This window comes from Gobius niger, assembly GCF_951799975.1.
Source record: "Gobius niger genome assembly, chromosome: 4".
Lineage (NCBI taxonomy): Eukaryota > Metazoa > Chordata > Actinopteri > Gobiiformes > Gobiidae > Gobius > Gobius niger.
The window spans coordinates 30,016,033-30,038,720 of record NC_136855.1 but is presented as its reverse complement, the minus strand read 5'-3'; the positions used below and the strand labels follow the sequence as shown (position 1 = coordinate 30,038,720).

General features: G+C 40.7%; 1 protein-coding gene across 1 annotated transcript in view; it reads right to left on the bottom strand.

Moving 5' to 3' along the window:
• Positions 1 to 14,492: 14,492 nt before the first annotated feature.
• The window catches only part of adamts18 (ADAM metallopeptidase with thrombospondin type 1 motif, 18), a 50,570-nt gene continuing 42,374 nt past the window's right edge, over positions 14,493 to 22,688 (bottom strand). The window contains exons 19-24 of the mRNA XM_079554670.1: positions 20,151 to 20,355; positions 17,369 to 17,563; positions 16,883 to 16,953; positions 16,620 to 16,785; positions 15,489 to 15,684; positions 14,493 to 15,137 (exon numbers count right to left, since the gene is read on the bottom strand). Of these exons, the coding sequence (XP_079410796.1) occupies positions 15,022 to 15,137; positions 15,489 to 15,684; positions 16,620 to 16,785; positions 16,883 to 16,953; positions 17,369 to 17,563; positions 20,151 to 20,355 (949 nt within the window). The 3' untranslated portion in view covers positions 14,493 to 15,021. The remainder of the gene's footprint in view (positions 15,138 to 15,488; positions 15,685 to 16,619; positions 16,786 to 16,882; positions 16,954 to 17,368; positions 17,564 to 20,150; positions 20,356 to 22,688) is intronic.

Here is a 22,688-nt window from a genome sequence, read left to right as displayed (position 1 = left end):
CCCTTTCATTTCCGAGACACGTGACAGAAGCACACTATTGTCTGAAAGAGAAGTAGTGATCTATTCCGTGCAAACTTCCACCCACAGGAACTTATGAGTGCAGAGGGGTGTACTCCCATAATCCTCAGCGGGATGCTGTATGGAGCGGAGTAAACAGCAGCGCCTTGTGCTCTAGGACACGAAATGCCTCCGATATTGAAGCTGAGTTGTCACTGCGCACATGATAGAGCGGAGACGTTGTTTTGCTCTTTGAGAAGCCTTGGAAATAAGAAACATTTTCAGACTATAACTGGTATTGTTGCCATTGTCAAAAGATGCCAAGAACACAAACTGTACAGGTTTTTTCTTTTTTTTTTTTACATAATACATTTAAGCTGTATTTAACCATTGTATGGCTATGGCTATGTTGAGGATGATTTGGTTATGTGTTTTTTTTAATATGACATAAGTGATCTGTTTGCGTAAAAATGAAACGGTTATGATTGGATCCTCCTCCAAATGCTACATTTTGATGCTCCACAGCAAAAATACCATTGTTTGCATCGATCTGACCATTTGCATCAAACATCAGACCTTTGCAAAAGTTCAGGTGCTCTCGTGATAAATGAAAATATTTGACTTAATACAAAAGTGTGGTGTGGTACAGCAGTCATTAAGTCCTCATGAAGTGATATTAAACACTAATTTATGTATCCGACCTGTGGTGATAACCGTCCGTGCCCCTTCCTATTATGTAATAAAAACTATATTAGGATTTCACTTATCAACCGTATTCCCATCACTAATTTGACAAAGGCTTTATTGCATTGCTACTTCGAAGACGGATCAGTGGCCGTAAGAATTTTGATGGAATGTATTTGCCACCTTTACAGCTGAACAACAATGTCAGCTTTATGGACAATGAATCATTGGTACTCGAAGTCTGCTCCAATCCGGTGGTAACTTTCACTGGGCCCTTGGGCAGTTCATTTCACTCATGTTACCAACTCCCTTCACAATGGAAGAAAAGACTGTGTTGCCCAAGAAATGCTAAATAAAATAGCATCATGGCAAAATATGACTTCCATGCCGCTCATTTGAATTCTAAATCATATCAGGTGAGACTCTCTTGCCCTCTTTACCGCTCACTGACAGTAGAGGAAGTGCCACTGGCAAGAGAGCACTTTTCCCCCCCCTTTTTATTACAAGGTAGGAAGTGGCCCCAAACAAAGCACGCGTGTCTGGAAATAACGTATCTGCCTTCACGTGAGCTGCGTCCTTGTTTGAAGCCTTTGATTTATCGAGGCTTGTAACCTTGGCCAATTACCTGCAAACGCACACTGGCTGCCTGCGCCCACTGTGAAGGAGAACCCCCCACCAATTCTTTACAACAACAACACTTTCGCTGCTTGCCTTGCACAAAAAAAGTAAATCCTAATTGCTAATCGTACTGACCTTGTTTCGCCTGTTTGGGTTTATTTATTTATTTATTTATTTATTTTAGCCCCGGTATTTGTAATTCAGCAATGGCCCTCCCTCCACGCGCCACGACCCCATTTGCTCCGAGGAAGTTATCGGCGGTCCGCGAAATCAAGCTATTTTGATTTTTTTTTTTTTTTTGCGTATGCATCTCTAACCGCGAGAGGCTCCGATGAAGAAAACGCGCAGACTGCCTCTGTACCAAAAAAAAAAAAAAAAATGTCTGAAAAGTTGCGCGAGGCTGAATTTATGTGTGTTGCAAGGCAGAAAATCCCCACAGCAAAGATTTCATCAATAAAATATGAACTCGGAAGAATAAAGCCTATCAGGAGTGAAGTTTTGGAACCTTGCTCAACTCAATGGAAGAGGTCAGACAAGTCAATGCGCCTGTTTGGGGACGGGAAGGGAATCATGTGAAATTTATTTGCATACATCTTTTGGGTATTAGGTGCAAGAGAGAGTATGATTTATTTTTGCCGCTGTTGTGTGATGTTTATGTTGTTCGGTGCAATTTGCATTCGAAATGTGCGAAGAGAAGGAAGACAAAGGAGGCGAGAGAGAGGCTTATAAATTATTGGGGATGCATTGCCCTCTGGTGGCCAGACAGAGAAGTGATCATATCAATTGAGGAACGCTTCTGTAAGTCCCGAAACTGCGTGAGAGACGTCTGCGTGAGGGACGCTGAAATCCATCTCAAAGACAAACAAGTGTCGGTTTTACCCAAATCGAGCTGCCTATATAACGTTATGATGACTCAAAGGCGAAGAGAAAAGGGTGTTTGCCCATTATGATTCTTTGTAGAAATGATAAGGATTTTGTTTTCCATTGCAATATTAGAAATAGGCATACAAGCGTTTGAGCAAAGCTAGTTTTCCCTGGTGTAGGTGGATCTTTTTATTGCTGTGTTGTCGTCAGTTATGAGACATTCTTTTTCACCTCATGTTTGTCTCTTTTTGTTACATTTTGTCTCTTTTTGTTACATTTTTGTCACTATTTGTGACATGTAGTCTCTTATTCGTCTCTTTTTGTTACATTTTGCCTCTTTTTGTTACATTTTGTCTCCTTTTTTGTCATATTTTTGTCTCGTTTTTTCACATTTTTGTTGCCTTTTTGTTGCCTTTTTGTCTCTTTTTATCACATTTTTGTCTCCTTTTTGTCACAGTTTTCTCTTTTTGTTACATCTTGTCTCTTTTTGCTTCATTTTTGTCTCTTTTTGTTACATTTTGTCTCTTATTGCTACATTTTTGTCTCTTTTTGTTACATTTTTGTCACTATTTGTGACATGTAGTCTCTTATTTGTCTCTTTTTGTTACATTTTGTCTCTTTTTGTTACATTTGGTCTCTTTTTGTTACATTTTTGTCTCTTTTTGTTACATTTTGTCTCTTTTTGCTACATTTTTGTCTCTTTGTTACATTGTGTCTCTTTTTGTTACATTTTGTCTCTTTTTGTTACATTTTTGTCACTATTTGTGACATGTAGTCTCTTATTCGTCTCTTTTTGTTACATTTTGTCTCTTTTTGTTACATTTGGTCTCTTTTTGTTACATTTTTGTCTCTTTTTGTTACATTTTGTCTCTTTTTGCTACATTTTTGTCTCTTTTTGTTACATTTTTGTCACTATTTGTGACATTTTGTCTCCTTTTTTGTCATATTTTTGTCTCGCTTTTTCACATTTTTGTTGCCTTTTTGTCTCTTTTTATCACATTTTTGTCTCCTTTTTGTCACAGTTTTCTCTTTTTGTTACATTTTGTCTCTTTTTGCTTCATTTTTGTCTCTTTTTGTTAAATTTTGTCTCTTATTGCTACATTTTTGTCTCTTTTTGTTACATTTTTGTCACTATTTGTGACATGTAGTCTCTTATTCGTCTCTTTTTGTTACATTTTGTCTCTTTTTGTTACATTTGGTCTCTTTTTGTTACATTTTTGTCTCTTTTTGTTACATTTTGTCTCTTTTTGCTACATTTTTGTCTCTTTTTGTTACATTGTGTCTCTTTTTGTTACATTTTGTCTCTTTTTGTTACATTTTTGTCACTATTTGTGACATGTAGTCTCTTATTCGTCTCTTTTTGTTAAATTTTGTCTCTTTTTGTTACATTTGGTCTCTTTTTGTTACATTTTTGTCTCTTTTTGTTACATTTTGTCTCTTTTTGCTACATTTTTGTCTCTTTTTGTGACATGTAGTCTCTAAACGTCACATTTTTGTCTCTTTTTTATCACATTTTTGTTGCCTTTCTGTCGCCTTTTTATCTCTTTTTTATCACACTTTTGTCTCCTTTTAGTCACATTGTTTTCTCTTTTTGTTACATTTTGTCTCTTTTTGTTGCAGTTTGTCTCCTTTTTTGTCACATTTTTGTCTCTTTTTGTTGCATTTTGTCTCCTTTTTTGTCATATTTTTGTTTCGTTTTTATCACATTTTGTTGCCTTTTTGTCGCCTTTTTGTCTCTTTTTTTATCACATTTTTGTCTCCTTTTCGTCACATTTTTGTCTCTTTTTGTTACATTTTGTCTCTCTTTGCTACATTTTTGTCTCTTTTTGTTACATTTTGTCTCTCTTTGTGACATGTAGTCTCTTATTCGTCTCTTTTTGTGACATTTTGACTCTTTTTGTTACATTTTTGTCTCTTTTTGTTTCATTTTTGTCACTGTTTGTGTTTTAGATTTGGGTAAAGCCAAACTGGAGAAAACGTGCTCGGTTCAGGTGGGGGTTAAGAGGTCAATCATTTGTATCCATGGTTAGTTCTGTCCATTGCCCTTTGTACAGAAAGCTAAAGTTTAAGTGTATTTTTTGTGAATAAAAATGTGAACAGTCTTCAACATAATAAGATACAAACAAATAGAGGCTGGAATACGTCCTGAAGCCGCTGTGATGTGCATGGATGAATCCTAGATGCATGTTCGCGGTGGACGGTGCTCATATGTTTTGGACACAGCTCCCTGAAGGTGAGGGGGTTAACAGGCAGGTGGCTGGAGCTGCAGCTGCTGCCTACCGGGCCCCATCCTTTAATCAATTCTCACATTTCAGGGCAAAATGATGAGAAACCAAGCGTTCAAAGCCAGATAGATGAGGGAGAGTTGCGGCAAACACGGCGATCGATAATATTCATAGCCTGGAGGAGAAAATGCGTTAAGTAAAAGCTTTTTAGTCAGTGAGGATGCTCCAAAAGTCAGTCGTGCGTCCACTGTCGAGACTCTGGAGAGAGAGGGAGAGAGAGAGGGAGAATCCACTCTTGAGAACTGTGCGGGACAAAATACCACCATCTGTAACAATGAAAAATACAAAAACAACTCAAAGTATATTCATTTTGAGACGACTTGAGCTATAGAAAATATTACATTTTTTTTCTGTTATTGCTATTGCCAAGAGTAGAGAGATAGAATGGTTCTTTCACATTCTAGAATTGGATCCCTGTAAAATGAACGCATCACTTACTAAATGCTGTCGCCATCAAAAATGTGTTTGTGACCCTTGTGACTTTTTTTCTAATTAGAAGCGATAACAACTATTCTTTATGTAGAACGTTTCCTGCACAAACCTAAGATAACCCTTAAAGGTGGGGTATTATGTTTTAATTTCAGGCACATAGTACCAGTCTACAGCATGCTCAAATTACTATGCCACCCAAAGTTTGGAAAATGCAGCAAATATCAAAAAGAACTTTAAAGAATTTTCCTTCATAGCAACACTGTTCCTGACGCTGCGATTTCGCCTCAGTCTCTTAAAGAAACTCCATGCCTGTCTGACACGAGCACTCCCCCTTCAGCACGCTGTGTTTTTTTATGCGTATATAAATGAGTACGGACAACATAAGCCAGGGGTTTCTTACAAAAGTATTTAAAATAGATACATTTAAAGTCTGCAAGGGCGGGTGTTGTGGGCTGAACTGAGGAAGAGAGTTCTTTTGTGGGAGGAGCTTCGTCCCCGGGCGGCTCCTCGTCCCCTCGAGCAAAACAGCAGGAAAATGACTGCTGGCAGGAGATTCAAAGATTACTCAAATATAGTATACATGAATCCATCTGAGCAACACTGGAGGTATGTTTTTGAGGAGGGAGTGACACACTAACATGATAAAAAGCTTAAAAAAGTGTGTGTTTTTTTTACATAATAACCCTTCTTTAAGGTAACAATTAAAGGTGCACTATGCAACTCTTTATGTAAAAATATACACGTATGTATGCACATTTGACCTTTTGCATTGAGTTGCCTTGTGTACGAAATGCGCGGTATAAATAAAGTTGCCTTGCCTTGCCTTTCAGTGACCCAGTGGGTGCTTGGGTGGTAAACATAGCATAGCTCCTGTAGGGCGCTCCAGGATCAATTGTTTTTTTGGGGGGGATTTTCACTACTGATTGAACCGTATCCATGGTTACATATGCATTCCATTCCGAAGACCTTACCAGAAATCCTAAAAAAAATCAATCATCAATCAATCTGAATCATCATAGAGGCCAAAAACGCACTAATATGAACTATTTTTGTTGGCATGAAATGTTGCATAGTGCACCTTTAAGTTCACGTCAAAGAAAGAGAAGGTTGATACCCAAAAGTCAACGGGTTCAGCTGAAAAAGGCTGAAAAGTTGAAAAATATTCATCAGAATTCAGAATTTCCCATTTTTGAAATTGTAGGATGCTGTGAATTGTTTTCTTACGTAAGAGTAACATTTTTTCTTCGCATTGTTTTGTGCTATTGTATTTATTTATTTATTTTTATTCCTAAAAGACAAAAAGCGACTGTTCAAAGTCATGTTGCGGCGTTGCGTCTGAGTCCCTGGTGACATCTCCGCAGACATGAGCATGTCGCGGGAGGCTGACTGACGAAGTGATGCTCGTTCTCCCGGAGTGAAATGGCACCGACTCCAGGAGCGTAAACAAACTGAAAGACAAGTGGAGAAGAGAAACAGATGCATGACCCAGATATCCGAACGCCTTCGCCATGACTTTTAAATCTGCCGGTTTGATGGACACAAAGGCCTGACGCCACTGACAGTTGTCTTCTTAGCTCTAAATAGTGGAGATCTGCCGTCAGTTATATCTCGGAGACGTCTGGCAGGACTGAAATGAACCTCTCTGTCCACTGTCAAAAGTTAAGTTGGACCACCTTCTCTTCTGCAAATGCCCGGAAATGCATTTCTACAGGTTGGTTCATGGGTTACATGGTCTTCACATGTAACTTCCTGTTTCTGGTGCAGCACAGGCTATCATTGTGCTAGGTCTCATCAAACCTATATAGGCTTTTAACCTTTGAACCTCTATTATCAGTGTGGTAGGTTGAGGAACTACTGGTATCGAATACAGGAACCGAAAAAAAAAAAATAATAATTCAATGCTGTCCAGGGACTGCATTAACCGAGCACATTTCCTCCAGCTTGGCTTTACTCAAATCTAAAAGCTTCTTGGAAAAGCGTCAAAATAGCGACAAAATCGCCAGCAAAAACGAGATGTAAATGTGGTTCAAAAGAGCGACAAAAATGTATTAAAAAGTGACAAAAACAAGACAAAAACAGCATCATAAAATTGATGAAAAAGCATCAAAGCATGAAAAACGAGTCAAAAAAGCGCAGGAATAGCATCAAAAATACGACAAAAAAGTTACAACACAGCCACAATGTGAGGATAAAGGCTTGATCAGTTTTGTAGGCCTTAGCTTTCAAATTAGGCATTACATTGACCTAAAGGCAATGTTGGGGAGTAACTAAATACATGTGTTTAGAAAAAGTAGAATACGCATTTTGAGTACCTGTACTCTGGTAAAGTTACACTTTCATTTGAGAGTATTTAGAATACAGTTCGAAATATCAAGGGATACATCCCAGTACATTTTAGCTCCATATTGCACAACATTATTAACAAAGAACTTTTAATCTTGACCTGTTTTTCCTCCTAAAATGAAATATCTGCTGCTCCATTTGCCAAGAGACTGGGTCAATAATCATGGTCTTTATTTTTGTAACTATACGCTATATTTATGAATATATATATAATGACAATCTGTGAAAGTATTCTAAAAGTATTCAAAGTATTCAGAATACAATACTTTGACTAGACAAAGTAACGGAATACATTACAGAATATACTTTAAGGCAAGTATTCAGTAACTAAATACAATTTCAAAGTATTCTCCCCAACACTGTGTATAGGCTGTAAGCTCCAATCACAAACAAATCTTTTAGATTTGTGTAAAACTGAAATGGAAAAAATGCACTCGGTTATGGTGGAGGTTAAAGAGTTATAACTATTCTTGATATTTTTGTAGTATAATAGTATGTATGTCTAGAAAATGCCCCTGGGATGCAAACCTGTCTCTGCTGCTACTGTGAAAAGCAGTTCAAAATGAAAGTAAAAGCTATGATAGTATACCATGCAATGCTAATCTGTGCAAGGAAGAGCATAAGAGCAAGTTTAGTGAAGGTGTCTGGACTCCAGAGACTGGGCGGGTGCTTTGATTGGGCTAGAGGGAGATGGTCTCAATAACAACAACGACTTGGTGTGTTTCTCATGAGGAAATAACTTATATCACACTTAAAATGTATGCTATGGATAACTATAGACTAATATAATGGCAATTTATTCACAATAATTAACTAATGGGGAGTAGTGGGATTTTGTCTGTTTAAACTCTGCCATCCAGAAATGTTCCCTCATACAAGATACTTAAACTCCTCTACGTACAAACCAAAGGCATTTTCCAGATCACACATTTGTTTTCATCATTCTCCCTCTGCACCGAGTCACCTTTCTTTCATATTGTTTGCAGCATGATGGCAGCCGCCGCGCCTTCTCAGCCAGAAAAGTCAGAGATGTCTTGCAGCAGCGAAATGAACCCCACAGTGCGACACCCCCGCGTCCCTCTAAAGCCCTGCCAAATGCCATGATCCACCTGCAATCAGCCCGCAGCAAATAGCACTCAGCCTCTCCCCCTGTGCAGCCAGCCATCCAGCCATCCAGCCATCCAACCGTCCCCACACCCAGACGCTCTACTGTATGTCTGGGAGGGGAGAAAGGAATCCAGCTAGGAAGGCGGCAAGGGCGTAGGAAGTGAAAAGTTAAAAAAACAAAAAAGGAGAGAATGGTCTTATGTGTATGTAAGTATCTTATTTTTTTTTACCCCCCCACACCGGTTACTTTAACGATGCTTGGTTTTTGATACCAATGTCTGAATGATACTTTTCCCAATACCTATACTAAAATATTAGTCGTAAAGAAACCAAATAAAGAAGTAAACAATAACGTGTATGTGGAAGATCTGCAAATGTACAATATCAGGTTCACCTTCAATGTCAAGAAATGTGTGAAAAATGGGGAATACATTTTTTTTTAGGGGGGGGGGGGGTGAATTATAAAACAATGGGGAAAAAAGGGGGAAATAGAAAAAAATCCTAATAAAAATGAGGGGGCAAAAATTGGGGAAATCAGAAAAAGAATCGGGAGAAATGGGGCAAACATTGGGCAAAAGATGATTTACAAAATGGAAGAAAAAAAAATTGTAGGGGCAAATGGGAAAAAATGGGGAATAAATTGGAGGAAATTGGGGGAAATAAGGAAAATATTGGTAATAAAAATTTGTGGGGAAAAAAATGGGAAAAGAAGAAAAAGTTGGGGCAAAAATAAGAAAAAGAATTGGGAGAAATGGGGCAAACATTGGGCAGAACATTTTTAAATTAAAAAAAAAAGGCAAAAAATGTGTGTGGGGGGGGGGATGGGGAATACATTGGAGCGAAAATTGGGGGAAATAGAGAAACATTAAAAAAAAAAAAAAGGGGGCAAATGGGAAAAAAAATCTGAGAAAAAATTGCGGGGAAAATGAATAAATATTGGGGGAAAAAGCTAAAACAACTCGATTCTTTCATTTTCTCGATACTGGTAGTACTAGTAGTAAACATTTTTTCCGATACCATACACATCGCGCTTGTTTGGATGCCTACACCCTCCCACTAAAGCCGTGCAAAGAAATAGAGAGATCAGGCGCACTTTCTGGGAGTGATTAGGCTGACTGTCAGCTGTGAGGGGTCCTATCAGGGTTCAGTGCGAGGCCATCTTTGCTTCTTAGCTCGCACTCTTGACAGTTTGTAGTGGTGGTTAGATTGAAATAGCAGCCTATAGGCTTTGACTCTCAACAACCGGACTGTACTGATGCCGGCTGTGGTGGTTTGCCAAGTGGAACAAAAAAAAAAAAGAAAGAGAGAAAAGGGTTGTGTTGAAAACAGGAAAGTAAGCCCTGCATCGATCAGCCCAGGTAGAGCGGGTATTAGGAGAGACAAGGCTATTTCGGAGTTGACAGAGCAGGGCATCCACTTTAGCGCCGTGTGCACATTGTGTATGCTGGTTTCAAAGAGGTAAATGCTGGACTTATTTCACCTCGCGGAAAAGAAATCTTTGAAGGTGCTATTGTCCTCAGAAAGCAACCGATGTGGGAAAGATTTACAAGGGTTGAACAGAAAGGGTGTATTGCAGAAGCACTCTGACAATTTAGCACAAAGTAATCGAAACCTAAGTGAGTGGAATGAAGGAATTTTTTGCGATTGCTTCATAACCTCGACAGGGCCGGTTCCAGGTCTGTGCGGGCTTCTGGATAAAAACACTATTCCTTCAATTTTCCAATTATGCCAATATGTGTCAGTCACCGAAAAGGATCAGTTTTGTCGGTCTTAGCTTTTAAATAAGACGTGGAGAAAATGCACTCGGTTTAGGCGGGGGGTAAGAGGTTAACAGAAGGGTCATAATTACTTCCATTACTGCTCCACTAGTTTTGGAATTGACATTGCAACTAATAAGCAAAAATCAAACCTTCCTTGTTTTGGTCTAAACAGAACAATGAAATAGCGCCATTGTATCAGCCTTGGACTTTGATTTTTAAAAGCAATACTCGGGCTGATGGCAGACATAATAGTCTGCTTCACCTGCTGTTTTGTTTTGTGTATTTTTTCATCAGACAGTCTAGACTGATACTTATTTTTGCACGGTTGGAAATTGGTTTGCAGACAGCTGAAGTCTCACCACTATCACGCCAGTAACTGTCTTAAAATGTGTCATAATTTGCTTGTTTAATCAAATCATCTACATTTTTAACTCTGGCTATGACTTTTGATACACATTTTAGGTTTAAGTTAATTCCACATGCCATACTTCATTTGAAAGTGCAGTACCCCAAGATTTAAAAACCTATACATGCATTTCCAATGACATCACGCCGCATAGTTCCGGCGGCCATTTTGAATACCGACGTAGCATTATGCAGTACTACAACATGTAACAATATCTCTTCTCAGGATGAAAATGAAAGACAACGGATTGACAATGGCATTTTTAAGTAGTCGTAATCATTGAATCAGAGACGCACGTTTATGTGATAACCAGCAAATGTGGCACAGACGTAGCAGCTCTGTCCGTCGAGCTGCAACAGGATTTACTAAAGCTCTGCCTCACCCACTCCAGGAAACAGAAAACCTTTCTCTGTGATTTTTACAGTTTGTCATGTCAACAGAGTCTCAGTCAGAGTCAGTGTTTAAGCTACTCAAGACGTTAGCATGCTACCGGTTAGCAACTGTCAACTATTGACAGTTCAACACGATAAACAAATGTGTGGCTCACATCTATGAACACTGAGGAAATACTACACTAACAGCTCGGACCTCTGTCACATGTTATAGCCAAGACTATGTTTGGAGTGTGGTTCAGGGCTTTCTCTTGGAGAGGTCGGAGCTGAGCTGTTGAAGCAAAATGCTAACCGGTAGCATGCTAACCGGTAGCATGCTAACGTTTTGAGCAGCTTAAACATTGACTCACTGGTCTCTTCACATAAACGTGTGTCTCTGGGGCCGGCCGGTAGTAAAGCATGATACTACTTCGGTATTCAAAATATCCGCCATAACAAGGTCACATGACCGAAAGGCATGTATACCTTTTTTTCTTCTTCTTTGTACTGTAGTATTACTTTTTCAGTGTATTGTAAATATTGTACATTCTGGCATTTGCTTGATAATAGTAAAGACATCATCCCCTCACCCACATTTCACATTAAAATGCATTTTGTACATACTGTATTTCCAACCCGCTTAAATATCCATTCCAAGCTAGGTCCCTTTATTACTCTGTTGCGGTGATTCTGTTTCTCCCCATGCTAAGATAATCTAAAAATGTCATTATGAACCAATATGGATGGGGGGGAAATGAAGCCCCATCTGGAAATGTAAGCAGGATGGAGTAATAGAAATTCTCACATCAGTGCAGCGGTGAAATCGGCACCCTGCAGAGAGGCAGACGTCATGTGCGGGTGTGTAGGCGCGCCCCATCTTGCTACCAGGCAACGCCACTAAATGCACGAGAAATGGAGGGGACATACACGTGCACCACATTAGCACTAGAGCAGACTCGGATTTATGGATCTGTAATGGAGGCTGAATATTTGGGATCTATTCATTTCAGTGAATCTAAGGATTAATCATTGAGAGTCGGTTTATATGGAGCCCCTAAAGTTCCCTAAAGAGAGAAAAACAATATTGGCCACTAAAAAAAATATATATTTTGACCGCACCATTTTTTTTCTCTTTAGGGAACTTTAGGGGCTCCGTAGTTTTGAATATGTGTGTTTAAAAAAAACTGGTTAAAAATAACTGCTAATACACTAATGTTTAGGATTGAAAGTCACAGACATTCTGGTAGATGAATAAAAAAGAAAAGATCTATCGAGACAGCGTGTTGATTTCCACTGTTACCAACTTTGGCCCCAGTAGAAGGGACTTGGTTCATCACAAAACAAAGAAAAACATCTGTATCAAGAAATGTCCAGCACATTGAACTCTGTGTACAGTAACATTTTGTGAAAGAAGCCTGCCATTTATTTATTTTTTGAAGAAGAAGAAGAAAGGAAAACCCGTACCACCTTGAGAATCCCTGATCTCTTCTCCTGAAAGCTGCAAGGTCGGGGCTGGTTCGTACCACGATTTTGGAAGATTGTTTGGAAATACCAGGTGTTATAAAGTAGTATGAGTGTTCTTCCACCAATCCAAAGGTTGGTGGTTCTATCACTCTGACCAGCGTGTCCTTGGGCAAGACACTTCACAAGCCCTTGCATGTATGAGAGCGAGTTTGTGACTATTACTGTGAGACAATAAATGAAAATCAGCCCAATAACATGCACTGACCCAATCCCAATGAACAACGATAAAATGAACTGTCAGTTTTCAAAAATAAACAGGGTCGCCACAGGATCTTTTTTTTTTTTTTCGTTTTTAACCTCTTAACCCCTACCTGAACCGCACATTTTCTCCAGTTTGGCTTCACCCAAAACTAAAAGCTTCTTGAAAAAAAAACATTGAAAATAGCAGTGAAAATGAGACGAAAACAAGGATAAAAGTTCCACCAAAGAGCGATGAAAACGTGAGGAAAAAGGCCAACAAAGGAGCAACAGAAAACTGGAAAATGCAACAAAAAAGTGCCAAAAAAGTGACAAGAAAGCCACAAAAGAGTAACAGAAAAGTGACAAACATCTATGACGAAAACGCAATAAAAAAGGATTGAAAAAAAATTATAATCCAAAAGGTGACGAACACACAGCAATGCGAGCAAAAAGATTGGTTGAGACGGGTTTTGTGAGTCTTAGCTTTCAAATAAGGCACTACACTGGCCTATAGGCTGTGACCTTTTAGATTAGAACTGGAGAAAATGCACTTGGTTAAGGCGAAGGATTAAGAGGTTAATTTGCTTATGCCAAATTAAATGCCACAATTGGGGGGGCACAGAAAAAAGACCCAATCAAAATGTAATACTTTTTGTTGAATTGAAGCCTAAAAAAGTCTTAAATGTCCCACTGGCCAAACCTGGAGACACGAGTCATTCAAAAGCCTGGATTCTGTCTTGAACATCACATCACCTTCTTGTTGTGAACATGCTACTGCATCGCAAAAACAGGTTCTACTACTCGCACATGGCTGCGCGTGGGCGTGCGTGGGCCCCCAGTTTGCGGTGTCTGGCTCTCAGCATGCCGGTAAACAGCATGCAGCCGAGAAGATGTGGGGACTCCGGGCGGCGTGATGCATGCAGACGGCTTGATTAAAGAGCAATTGCCGCCCCCGCAGTGTCGGAAAAGGCTGGAATAATCACCGTAAGAAAACACACACTTTTGTTGGCATAAATCTTAGCGTGCTGCGGCTTACGAAAGTTTTGGAAGGCAGGGCAAAGTCAGGGAATGTCTTAAGGGCGCCCAAAGAGGCCAATGGCGGTGTCAGAAGATTCCTACTGAGACGCGAGAGGAGAGTGATGGCCAGCTCTTGTATAATGGGGCCTAATCAGTGCTGTGTTCAGAGGGAGGGAAGAAAAGAATTTGTAATGTGCAAAAACAAACAGCTCGAAACATAATAACAAGCTTACTCTCAGCGATGCCCTATGCTGTTTTGTTTGTGTGCTATGCAAAAGGCCACCACTTAGAGCAATCATTTTTATTCATCCACGGGCTGCTTGAAAGTACTTCTTGGCGAGACATAGAAGCCATTATACCAGCTCTATTCAGTCTCACTGTTAAGACTTTTTAGCATTGTCAAGCCCAGCAGTAAGTGGTTTTGTTTTTTCTGTGGAAAACCAATGATTAACTTTCGTCCACTTAATTTTAATTGGATTACTAGCAAACAGCAATAACCAAGTTTTGGGAAGAAGCTAGTCCACCATTACAGGTGTGGGCACTAGCTGAGGTTTTTGGTTTATATGAATGCATTAAATATAGGAATAAATGCAGTTAAAAGAGAATAAATAAAAAAGAGAATATGTGAATTTTTCAGCGTCTAAATGGTTTAAAGAGACAAATATCAATACCAGCCACGAGAGCTGGTCCTTCACGTGGCCAACCCCAGAAATAACTAAATTCATCTGGAGCCATATCATAATACAAAGGACAAAACGTAGACAGAGATAATGCATGTGTATTAACTTACAATGCATAACAGATAAGCACTTACAATAGAACAGAATACAAAGCTTTACAGTTATCTTTTCATGGCATGAATGGAACGCACAAGAATATTATAATCCAATATGAATCAGCAGCAGATATCTTTACATGTGGAGAGAGTGTTGAGGAGAAGTGCAGAAAACCAACAAGCTCCTCAAATGAAAAGTCATGATAAGGATCCTGGGGCAAACTAAACAATAATACCACATATCACAAATCATCTTATCAACAACACGGACAGCAATAACTTAAATAAAGGTGTGCGGCACCAGAACTCTTACACAACATTTAGGAAAGCCCAGCCTCTGTAGTCATGAATGGCTTGTTTCAGAGGTTTAATAGGAGCACATTTAAATGAACATTACATTTAACAACATTTTATCCCACACTTGACATCTTGATTTCCAGTTCCAGTGCATTCTCACAATGACGTCTTTCAAAAGTGAGCACCAGCAGCCATACTGCTTTCCTTGGTAGAAATGTCTATGTGGTTTCTCTCCTTCTTCAACCCAATTGATTAGTCAAGTATTCCAGGAAGAGACACGGCTGTGCGACAGTCCTGTGTGTTGTGGGTCATAACCACTAACTGCTCAGAGTGTTATTGATTCCTTCTGCGCTCAGCAGCACTAGTGCCTTTTGCTGGAGCACGACTTGCAGCACTGCTGTCCATAAAACTTGTGGTTACAGACGCCATGTTGAGGAACCAAGTGGCACCAGCTGAAAAGATCCACACAGTGGTCATCTGCAAAGAAAAAACATGATTGTTTTTTAATCAAGAGGAAAGACTGAGGTAGACGACCCTGACATTGTTTGCATACTGTAGCTACAGTGGTTCGCCACCGCTTGTCAGGATGCTACACCAGTTGAAAACTACAGATGTACATAATATAGAGCGTATGATGAGATGTCAGAGCATGGAAACCGAATGAGTGTCAACATTGAGTTATGAAATGTGTTGATTGTTTTGACACTCTGTCCCATTGAGGGTTGTGTTTGGAATGAAAATGATTTACGTGGATACACTCTTTATAATTCCCTTCATCATCTGCTCATGGGAGTCAGGTGTAGTTCAGTAAGAGTGCGATGTGTGTACCTTTGCGAGGCGGAGCAGCCGCAGTGACCCAGGGGGGCCTGTGTACCGGCACAGGGGGGGCAGCAGGGCAGAAGTGAGTGTTGCAGGCTCTAGAAGTGACAGGTCTCTGGTGAGGCAGGCAGCCAGCCACGGGTCGACCGTGGCGCAGACACTGGACCGCTCGAGTCTGGACCCCTCCGCCACACGATACGGAGCACTGAGATGGAGCAGAGAGGGAAGAGAGAAGGGTCAGTTATAAATAAGGAGGAGATCCAACACTGAGCCACCCAGAAACAGGAAAAAGGCTATGCAAACACAAAGAACACATGAAGATAACAAAGATCCCGTAGAGCATGTACTCGCCCTGCAGCGAGCTGTCAGGAGATATCTTCTGTGGAGTGAACAGACGGATCACAAGCTCGAGATCAAGCAGAATGTGGCTGTGAGCTGTAAGAGGCTGCCCTTAAGACTCTTTACATAAAAGATGTTATAACACACAGCCTACTACACTACCTGCCCCAATAGGCTGCACCAGAGAGGAGCCTTTGGATTGCATTTGAAAGTGTTCACACACACAGAGCCACTGCAGAGGAAGAAAAAGGATGTGTCTGTGTCTGTGAGCACCACCACCTACACTCTGCTCCTCTCTGAGCTTTATGGGGAAACACCCACAAAGGAACTCTAAAGTCAGTTCTGTTCATTTGTTTTGTGCCGATAAAACTTTTACTGCTTCAGGGCTCAAGACAAAAATGTAGAAAACAAGTTAAATAATCACTTCAGTCAACTAAATGGAAATATTCAGTTTGCGAAATGGAAATATCACACAAAAGGGGAAATATCACACAAAAGCAGCTATTTTGAGCTTTTAACCATAACGTTGGTCCCTCATGAAAACATACCACATTCAAGCAAGTTTGTTGTAATCCTGTTAATAAAACTATTTTCTCTTTGGCAGAAAAAAGTCCACTGTTTTGCATTTCCTGCATTTTATTATATAATAATGTACTCAATCATCAATGCTGGAGTGCCCCACAAATAACTCACAAATATGCAGGATCTGTCCATTGTAATATAATGTATATCCAGATATTTTTTTTCATTTTCATTTCCCTCATTCAAATAAAAAATAAACCAAAGACAAAGCACATGTACCTGTTGCCAAGGAGAGGAGTACCATCCGGAGACCATGGAGCTGGATGGGGTTCTGCCTGGACTGATGTGGGGCGGCCCGGGGCAAGCTCCGCGGTTACAGGGCTGCTGGAGGTCAAGCAGGGGCTTGGCCATGTTCCTGCAGCGCCGAGAGGGGAGCTCCACAAACCTACAAGGCACCAAAAGTCTTAATAAAACTGTACTTCTACATGATGTACAACTCTGGCATGCCTTGACATTCAAAGACTAACATGAAACCTCCATACCCTCCACGAGACTCTCTCTCCCCACAGCGCAGCTCTCTTTTCTGGATGCCAGAGCCACACGACCTGGAGCACTGGAAAAGAGAACCAGAAGTAGGCTTAGTCTAAAAAAGCATACTTCATATCTTGATCCCTCAACACAAAGAGTTCCCAAAGCAACAACTGTGCATCTTTGCAATGTTGGACGTTTTTTATGATGATTGTGCAAATAGATGTGTCTACAAATACCAAAGTAGCTGTTTTGAAGAATGCAGGTGTTAAAATGTGAGCACCCAGGATAGAAAGCACAAAAACAATGCACTTAACTGGGTCAGCATTTGATTTCAAAAGCAGTCATTAGTATTATTTAAGGAACTAAAGAAACCCATGCTTTCTTTGTTCTAAATCACCTGCGCTTTGGCTCTAACAAATCTAAAAATAAATTGTATCTGCTGAAGGTGACTAATCACAGCTCATAAAGATTGCATAGTGTGTGTGAGTGCTCTTTACCTCTCCCCAGGGTGTAGGGATCCAGTGCAGCCTGTCATTCTTGGGGCAGCGCCTCAGGACACAGATCTCTTGGGCTTTGGGCCTGTGATGCTGTCTGCACATGCTGTCAGGCACAACCACCGCCGAGGCTCCCGGATCAGTGCTGCGGCAGAACACGCTCCGCTTCCTCATCCCGCGACCGCAGGTCTTTGAGCACTGTGGGTCAGGGACAAGAAGTTACTGCTGGACAACACTGAGGTGGATGCCACTATATGATTTGGACAGAACAATAAACTTTCTCCATTCTCAAGCTGCTAGCCAGATTTGGTCAAACTTTGTCAGCTAAACTGCAATATACTGCAAATCTGAAAATGGCTTTTTTAAATTGAATGAAAAGTGTATTGTTTTTATCGCTTCTGGATTAATCACATTCCATTTTCTTCTTCCACTTTATTTGGAGCCAGGTCAAAAGTCTGAGCAGAAATGCTCAGAACCTTTTCAGCAATCGGTCTGCTAATACATGCTGTAGTACAGGCATGTCCAAAATGTGGCCTGGGGGCCAAATGCGGCCCTCTGACCAATTTTGGTGGCCCTCAAGCTTCTTCTTTTATTGGCTCACATCTGCAATCTTAATATTTCCACACAATTAAAACCTCAAAAACATTTATTGTGCTTAAATAAGCTTAAATTGCTGGGTTGCGGGTGGCATCACAGCGTAATAAAGGCCTGTAACATTATATAGAGGTACAATTATTTTGTTTTTTTGAGAAAATTTTTGGTCTTGTACAGAGAGATCATGGACCCAGTGATGGATATTAATGATCATTTTTGTAATTCATATATTTTCTTTCTACATACGACTTGAAAGTGTAATGCAATTATTAGGAAAAACTGTCTCCTGCCCCCCACTGGGCACTGTAACATCATGATCCTGCAACCCAGCAATAAAGGTGTGGGGCACGGTTTAAACCTCTCTTAAATACACCCGGTTGAATGTTTGAATGCACTGACCACTGATCTGTGGCCCTCGGTGAAAAAAGTTTGGACACCCCTGCTGTAGTAATAGACACAGTTTAAGCCTAAAACTTCCCAGAACTGGCCCAATTATCGTTTCTAAGCTTTAAAAATGCAGAAGCATCAAAATCCAGGAAATGTGAATCAGAGAACATCTGCAGGAGAAGAAGAAATGACCAAATTCCGAAAGTTTTGGGAATACTGAAACTTTTGAGATTGAAAAACGACTATGAAATCAGATGCTTAAAACTTATGTAAATGTATTATTTAAGTCTCAAATCTAGTTAAAGGAAACATCAATGGTATTACAAAAACACAGCTTGTAAAAATATGTGGATGATTCTATTACATGATGCGAATTACAAATATTTCATTTCCTTCAAATCCATTTTCCACAACGATCACTTTCATTTACTGATTGCTCTAACCTCGAGCGTTTATCAATGTGGTCCCCGCGGACATTAGCAGAGGGTACATCCTTGGCAGGGACGTCTCACATGCGTTTGTTATTGCACGCTTGGTGGACAAACAAACAGAAGGTCAGGGGTTTGATGACAGCCCATTACGGCCTGACATAAATACAATAACCCAATAACTCAAAGTTGGATTTGACCTCGACCTACCAGTAACAGAGCTGCTATAAACTCTGTGTGAAGCGCCCAGAGCTGTGGCACCGTGTCAAACTGGCCCAGTGGGACTGACCCGCGCACATTTATTAGTCAAAAGATACGACACATCTGCGCTCGCTCATTTACATAGACCGGTGTCCTGCACTCTCCCGCGTGGGCTCATCACATTGTCCTTTTGTCACTGGGACGTCTGATTGATCTGTACTGGGGGACCTTGTCTGGACATGACCGCTGAGTGAACTTGGTCTGCTGCTACAAAACGCTGCGACAAAGCGAGGGAGAGAGCCAACGCAACAGATGAGCGTCAGGCGTTTTAGTACAGGTGGCTCATGTCTGAAAAAGGGCCAACATCAAGTACAATACATGCTTTTTAATTCTTCAAAGCAAAAGGACAAAAGTGTGGTCTGTGATATGACCTTTATGTCAAGTTTTTCAGGCCTGCAAACTTTATTTAGATATATGATTGACTGTAGAGTGAAAAGGGTAAAGAGAACCATTATTTATGCAACTGTGAAGCACTTTGAATTGCCTTGTGTATGAATTGTGCTCTACAAATAAACTTGCCTTGCCTTGCCTATTTTGAGAGGAGGTTAGAATAACTAACAAAAATCTATATCATTAACACGCAGAAAATTAGTGAATAATTAATCAATATTGAACAGGCTTAGTTATTGTTATGCGCTGAGTGCTTTTGCTAGTTTCATATTTCAGTGTTTTCTGATGTGCTGTTGCCCCTTGATGTCAACTTTACGGAAATGAATACTCTCGATATTCATCAGAAAAATCTTAAAAGTCCATATTACTATTTAAGAAGTGCATTCTGTTCACTACTCAGACAAGTATGGAGCTGCTGACTGAGTGCCACGAATATTTCAGCTGCCTTTGAATTCATCAGTCAGTCAATCAGTCATGCAAAGCTTAGCTCAGAGGTCACTGGATTTTTTTTTTTACACATCCAATAGAGGGCAGCAGAGTGTTGATTTAACTGTCACAGGAAATTTGCCAGTGTCCCTTTTTGCATACACATAAGAATGTAATAACATGATGACGAGCTTGTGTTATATTAGCTTAATTTTTCTTATCATCTTCAGTTCTGGTTTCTGTGGCAGTTTTAGAAGACTAATCTTACTCCGGGAATAGAGACTGATAAATTGCCCCACCTGAGACCAGGCCCCCGTGCTCCACTCGGGGGGGCAGACCTGGGTGTTGCAGGGCTGGACCTGAGCTGGAGAGATGACAGGACAGAGCGACTGCACCACGGCCTCCTCCCTCTGGTAGGTGACCCTCCTGAGGCAGCGCAGCACCCGGGTCTGCTGTCCTCCTCCACATGAGCGGCTGCAGGCTCCCCACTCTGCCGCTGACCAGCTGGACACACGGATACACAGGGCACATGTTTGTGTGTGGAAACAGACAGATGAGAAACCTAAGCGTCCTACAAAGTTCATAAACAGCAAACAAAATATTAGAAAACATGTTTTAGTATGTTTGAAAGGTGTGTGTGTGTGACTTTCTTTGCAAATAATAGGTTAAAACAATTCTAAAATCTGAATAATGCTGTACTATTCTTTAATGGTCAAAGGTCCATAACAGACAGTGCCATGCGAAGTTGCCTAAAACTCCACATCGGCATGAATGACCTTCTAATCAGGACAAGGCCTGACCACAAATCCTTATTTTAGCCCCAACTCCTAAACATACACAAACAACACCAGTTCAGCCTGGAGCAGCAGTTGGTGTGAATACGCCCAATCCCCCAAAACTCTGGTTAAAACTATAATGCATCAAATCCTGACCCACAATGCTTGACAACTCGGACACTTATCTTCATTATTACACAAGCGAACAAAAACACACAAGACTTTATATATAGCATTGTTTTGGCAGGTTATCTATCTCTCTCCGAGTCATTTACATCCAGAACTTAAGCATAAAACCACACTGTATATACACATTTGCTCATATGAGTGTTGGAAGGAAGCATTCCTGTCATACCTATATCTATTTATTCCTATGTTATTATGTCGGAGTCTGATACTGAAAATGTTGCCTACACTCGATATCTGTCTGCATCATAGGCAAATAGTGGAAATGACCTCAGACATAAACATTTCTAAACATTCAAAAAGAGCACAACTATGACAATACTTTTTTGTTTTCTGCACTTTTGAAATGATCCATTTTGGTTTCACTTTGCTTGCTTAGGAGGCCAGTGGGTCAGATCATAGACCGTCTTAAAATTAAAAGGTTGACCAGTCGGTTCAAATCCAGTTGTCTTGCTATAACAGTAGCTAACATCCACCGAGTGCACTTTGAAAGTTTATAAAGCACGATGCAAGTGCAAGGCAGGCTGCTACATACTGAAAACAAAGTAATAACAGAGGTCTGAAAACTTTGTAAACCAACTGTAGTTCTTACAATATGATAAGGCCCATCTCAGTAGTTGTGATCTGCTCATTCACTGGTGTCAAAAACCTGCCCAATTCTCTTGCGCCTTCTTTTCAGTGTCTCTAAGCATCTTTGACATCCTGGCTTTGCCACAGATGACAGCCCTGCTTTTAAAATAGCTGCTGCCTTGGCATCGGAGCTAAAGGGGAGAGATTACAGCAAATGAGTGGTCTGACAACCGCAGCTTAGAGAGGAAGAGGCGCGCTGGGCAGATGGCTCAGTCCAGTGCAGAGACACGCGACCGCAAAGACCGTCCCTCCGCACCGCTGAACCTGCTCCGGGGAAGAAAAACGCTTTCATTCCCCTCTCAAAGCCCACAGACAAATGAAGAGCCAGAGCTAAACTGCAATTTGGAAAGGGGAAAGATGTGAACCGTCGGACCTGAAAGCATCACTTAGGATTTTTGGGGCCGCAGGGACTGTTTACGTTCCTGCTGTGTTTTTCCTCGCTTATAAATAACAATATATCATTTTGGAGAAAGTGGCTAAAGTGCCACAGTGTTTTGCTTAGACCAACATTGGTTTCAAAGTGAAATGAATGTTCTACAATATTTTAATACACAAGAGCATAGAGGCAGACAAAATTGAAAGTTTAAGCCACTGCATTTTCTCACACAATCTGTCATAGATTTAATTCTTTCTGAACAGGCCATTAGTCTTCACAGATGGTCCTGGCATGGCGGTGCAGTAGTTCAGAAAGTTGCCTTCATGGAACAAAGTCTGGGTATTTGTCTGTGTGGAGTTTGCATGGCCTCCTTAGTCTCTTGAGTAGAATTTCTCTGGGTTCTCTGAAGGTTCTTGAGTCATTTTCTGTACTCTGTAGTTGAAGTGTAGAACGTTTCGCCTCGCATCCAAAAGGCTTCATCAGCGAACTAAAGTTTAAGCTCAGCCCGCACACCAGATAAAGACCAAAGGGAGGAGTTTAGCTTGGCTCAGTCCCTCCCCTCTGTTAACGGCTACTCTCACATGTAGGTAAACATCTTTATAAATGGACTCAACTTACATAGCGCTTTTCTAACGTTATCATTATTATCGCTTTACAGTAAGGAACCAGTCACCCATTCACACACCAATGTCCGCAGACACTGGAAGCAAGTAGGGTGAAGTGTCTTGCCCAAGGACACAACGACAGTGTGCACTTACGGGAGCTGGGATTTGAACCCATGACCTTCCAATCACAAGACGACCCGCTCTACCACCTACGCCACCGTCACCCCAATGAAAACCTTAGAATGACTGAGAGCGAGGTAGTCT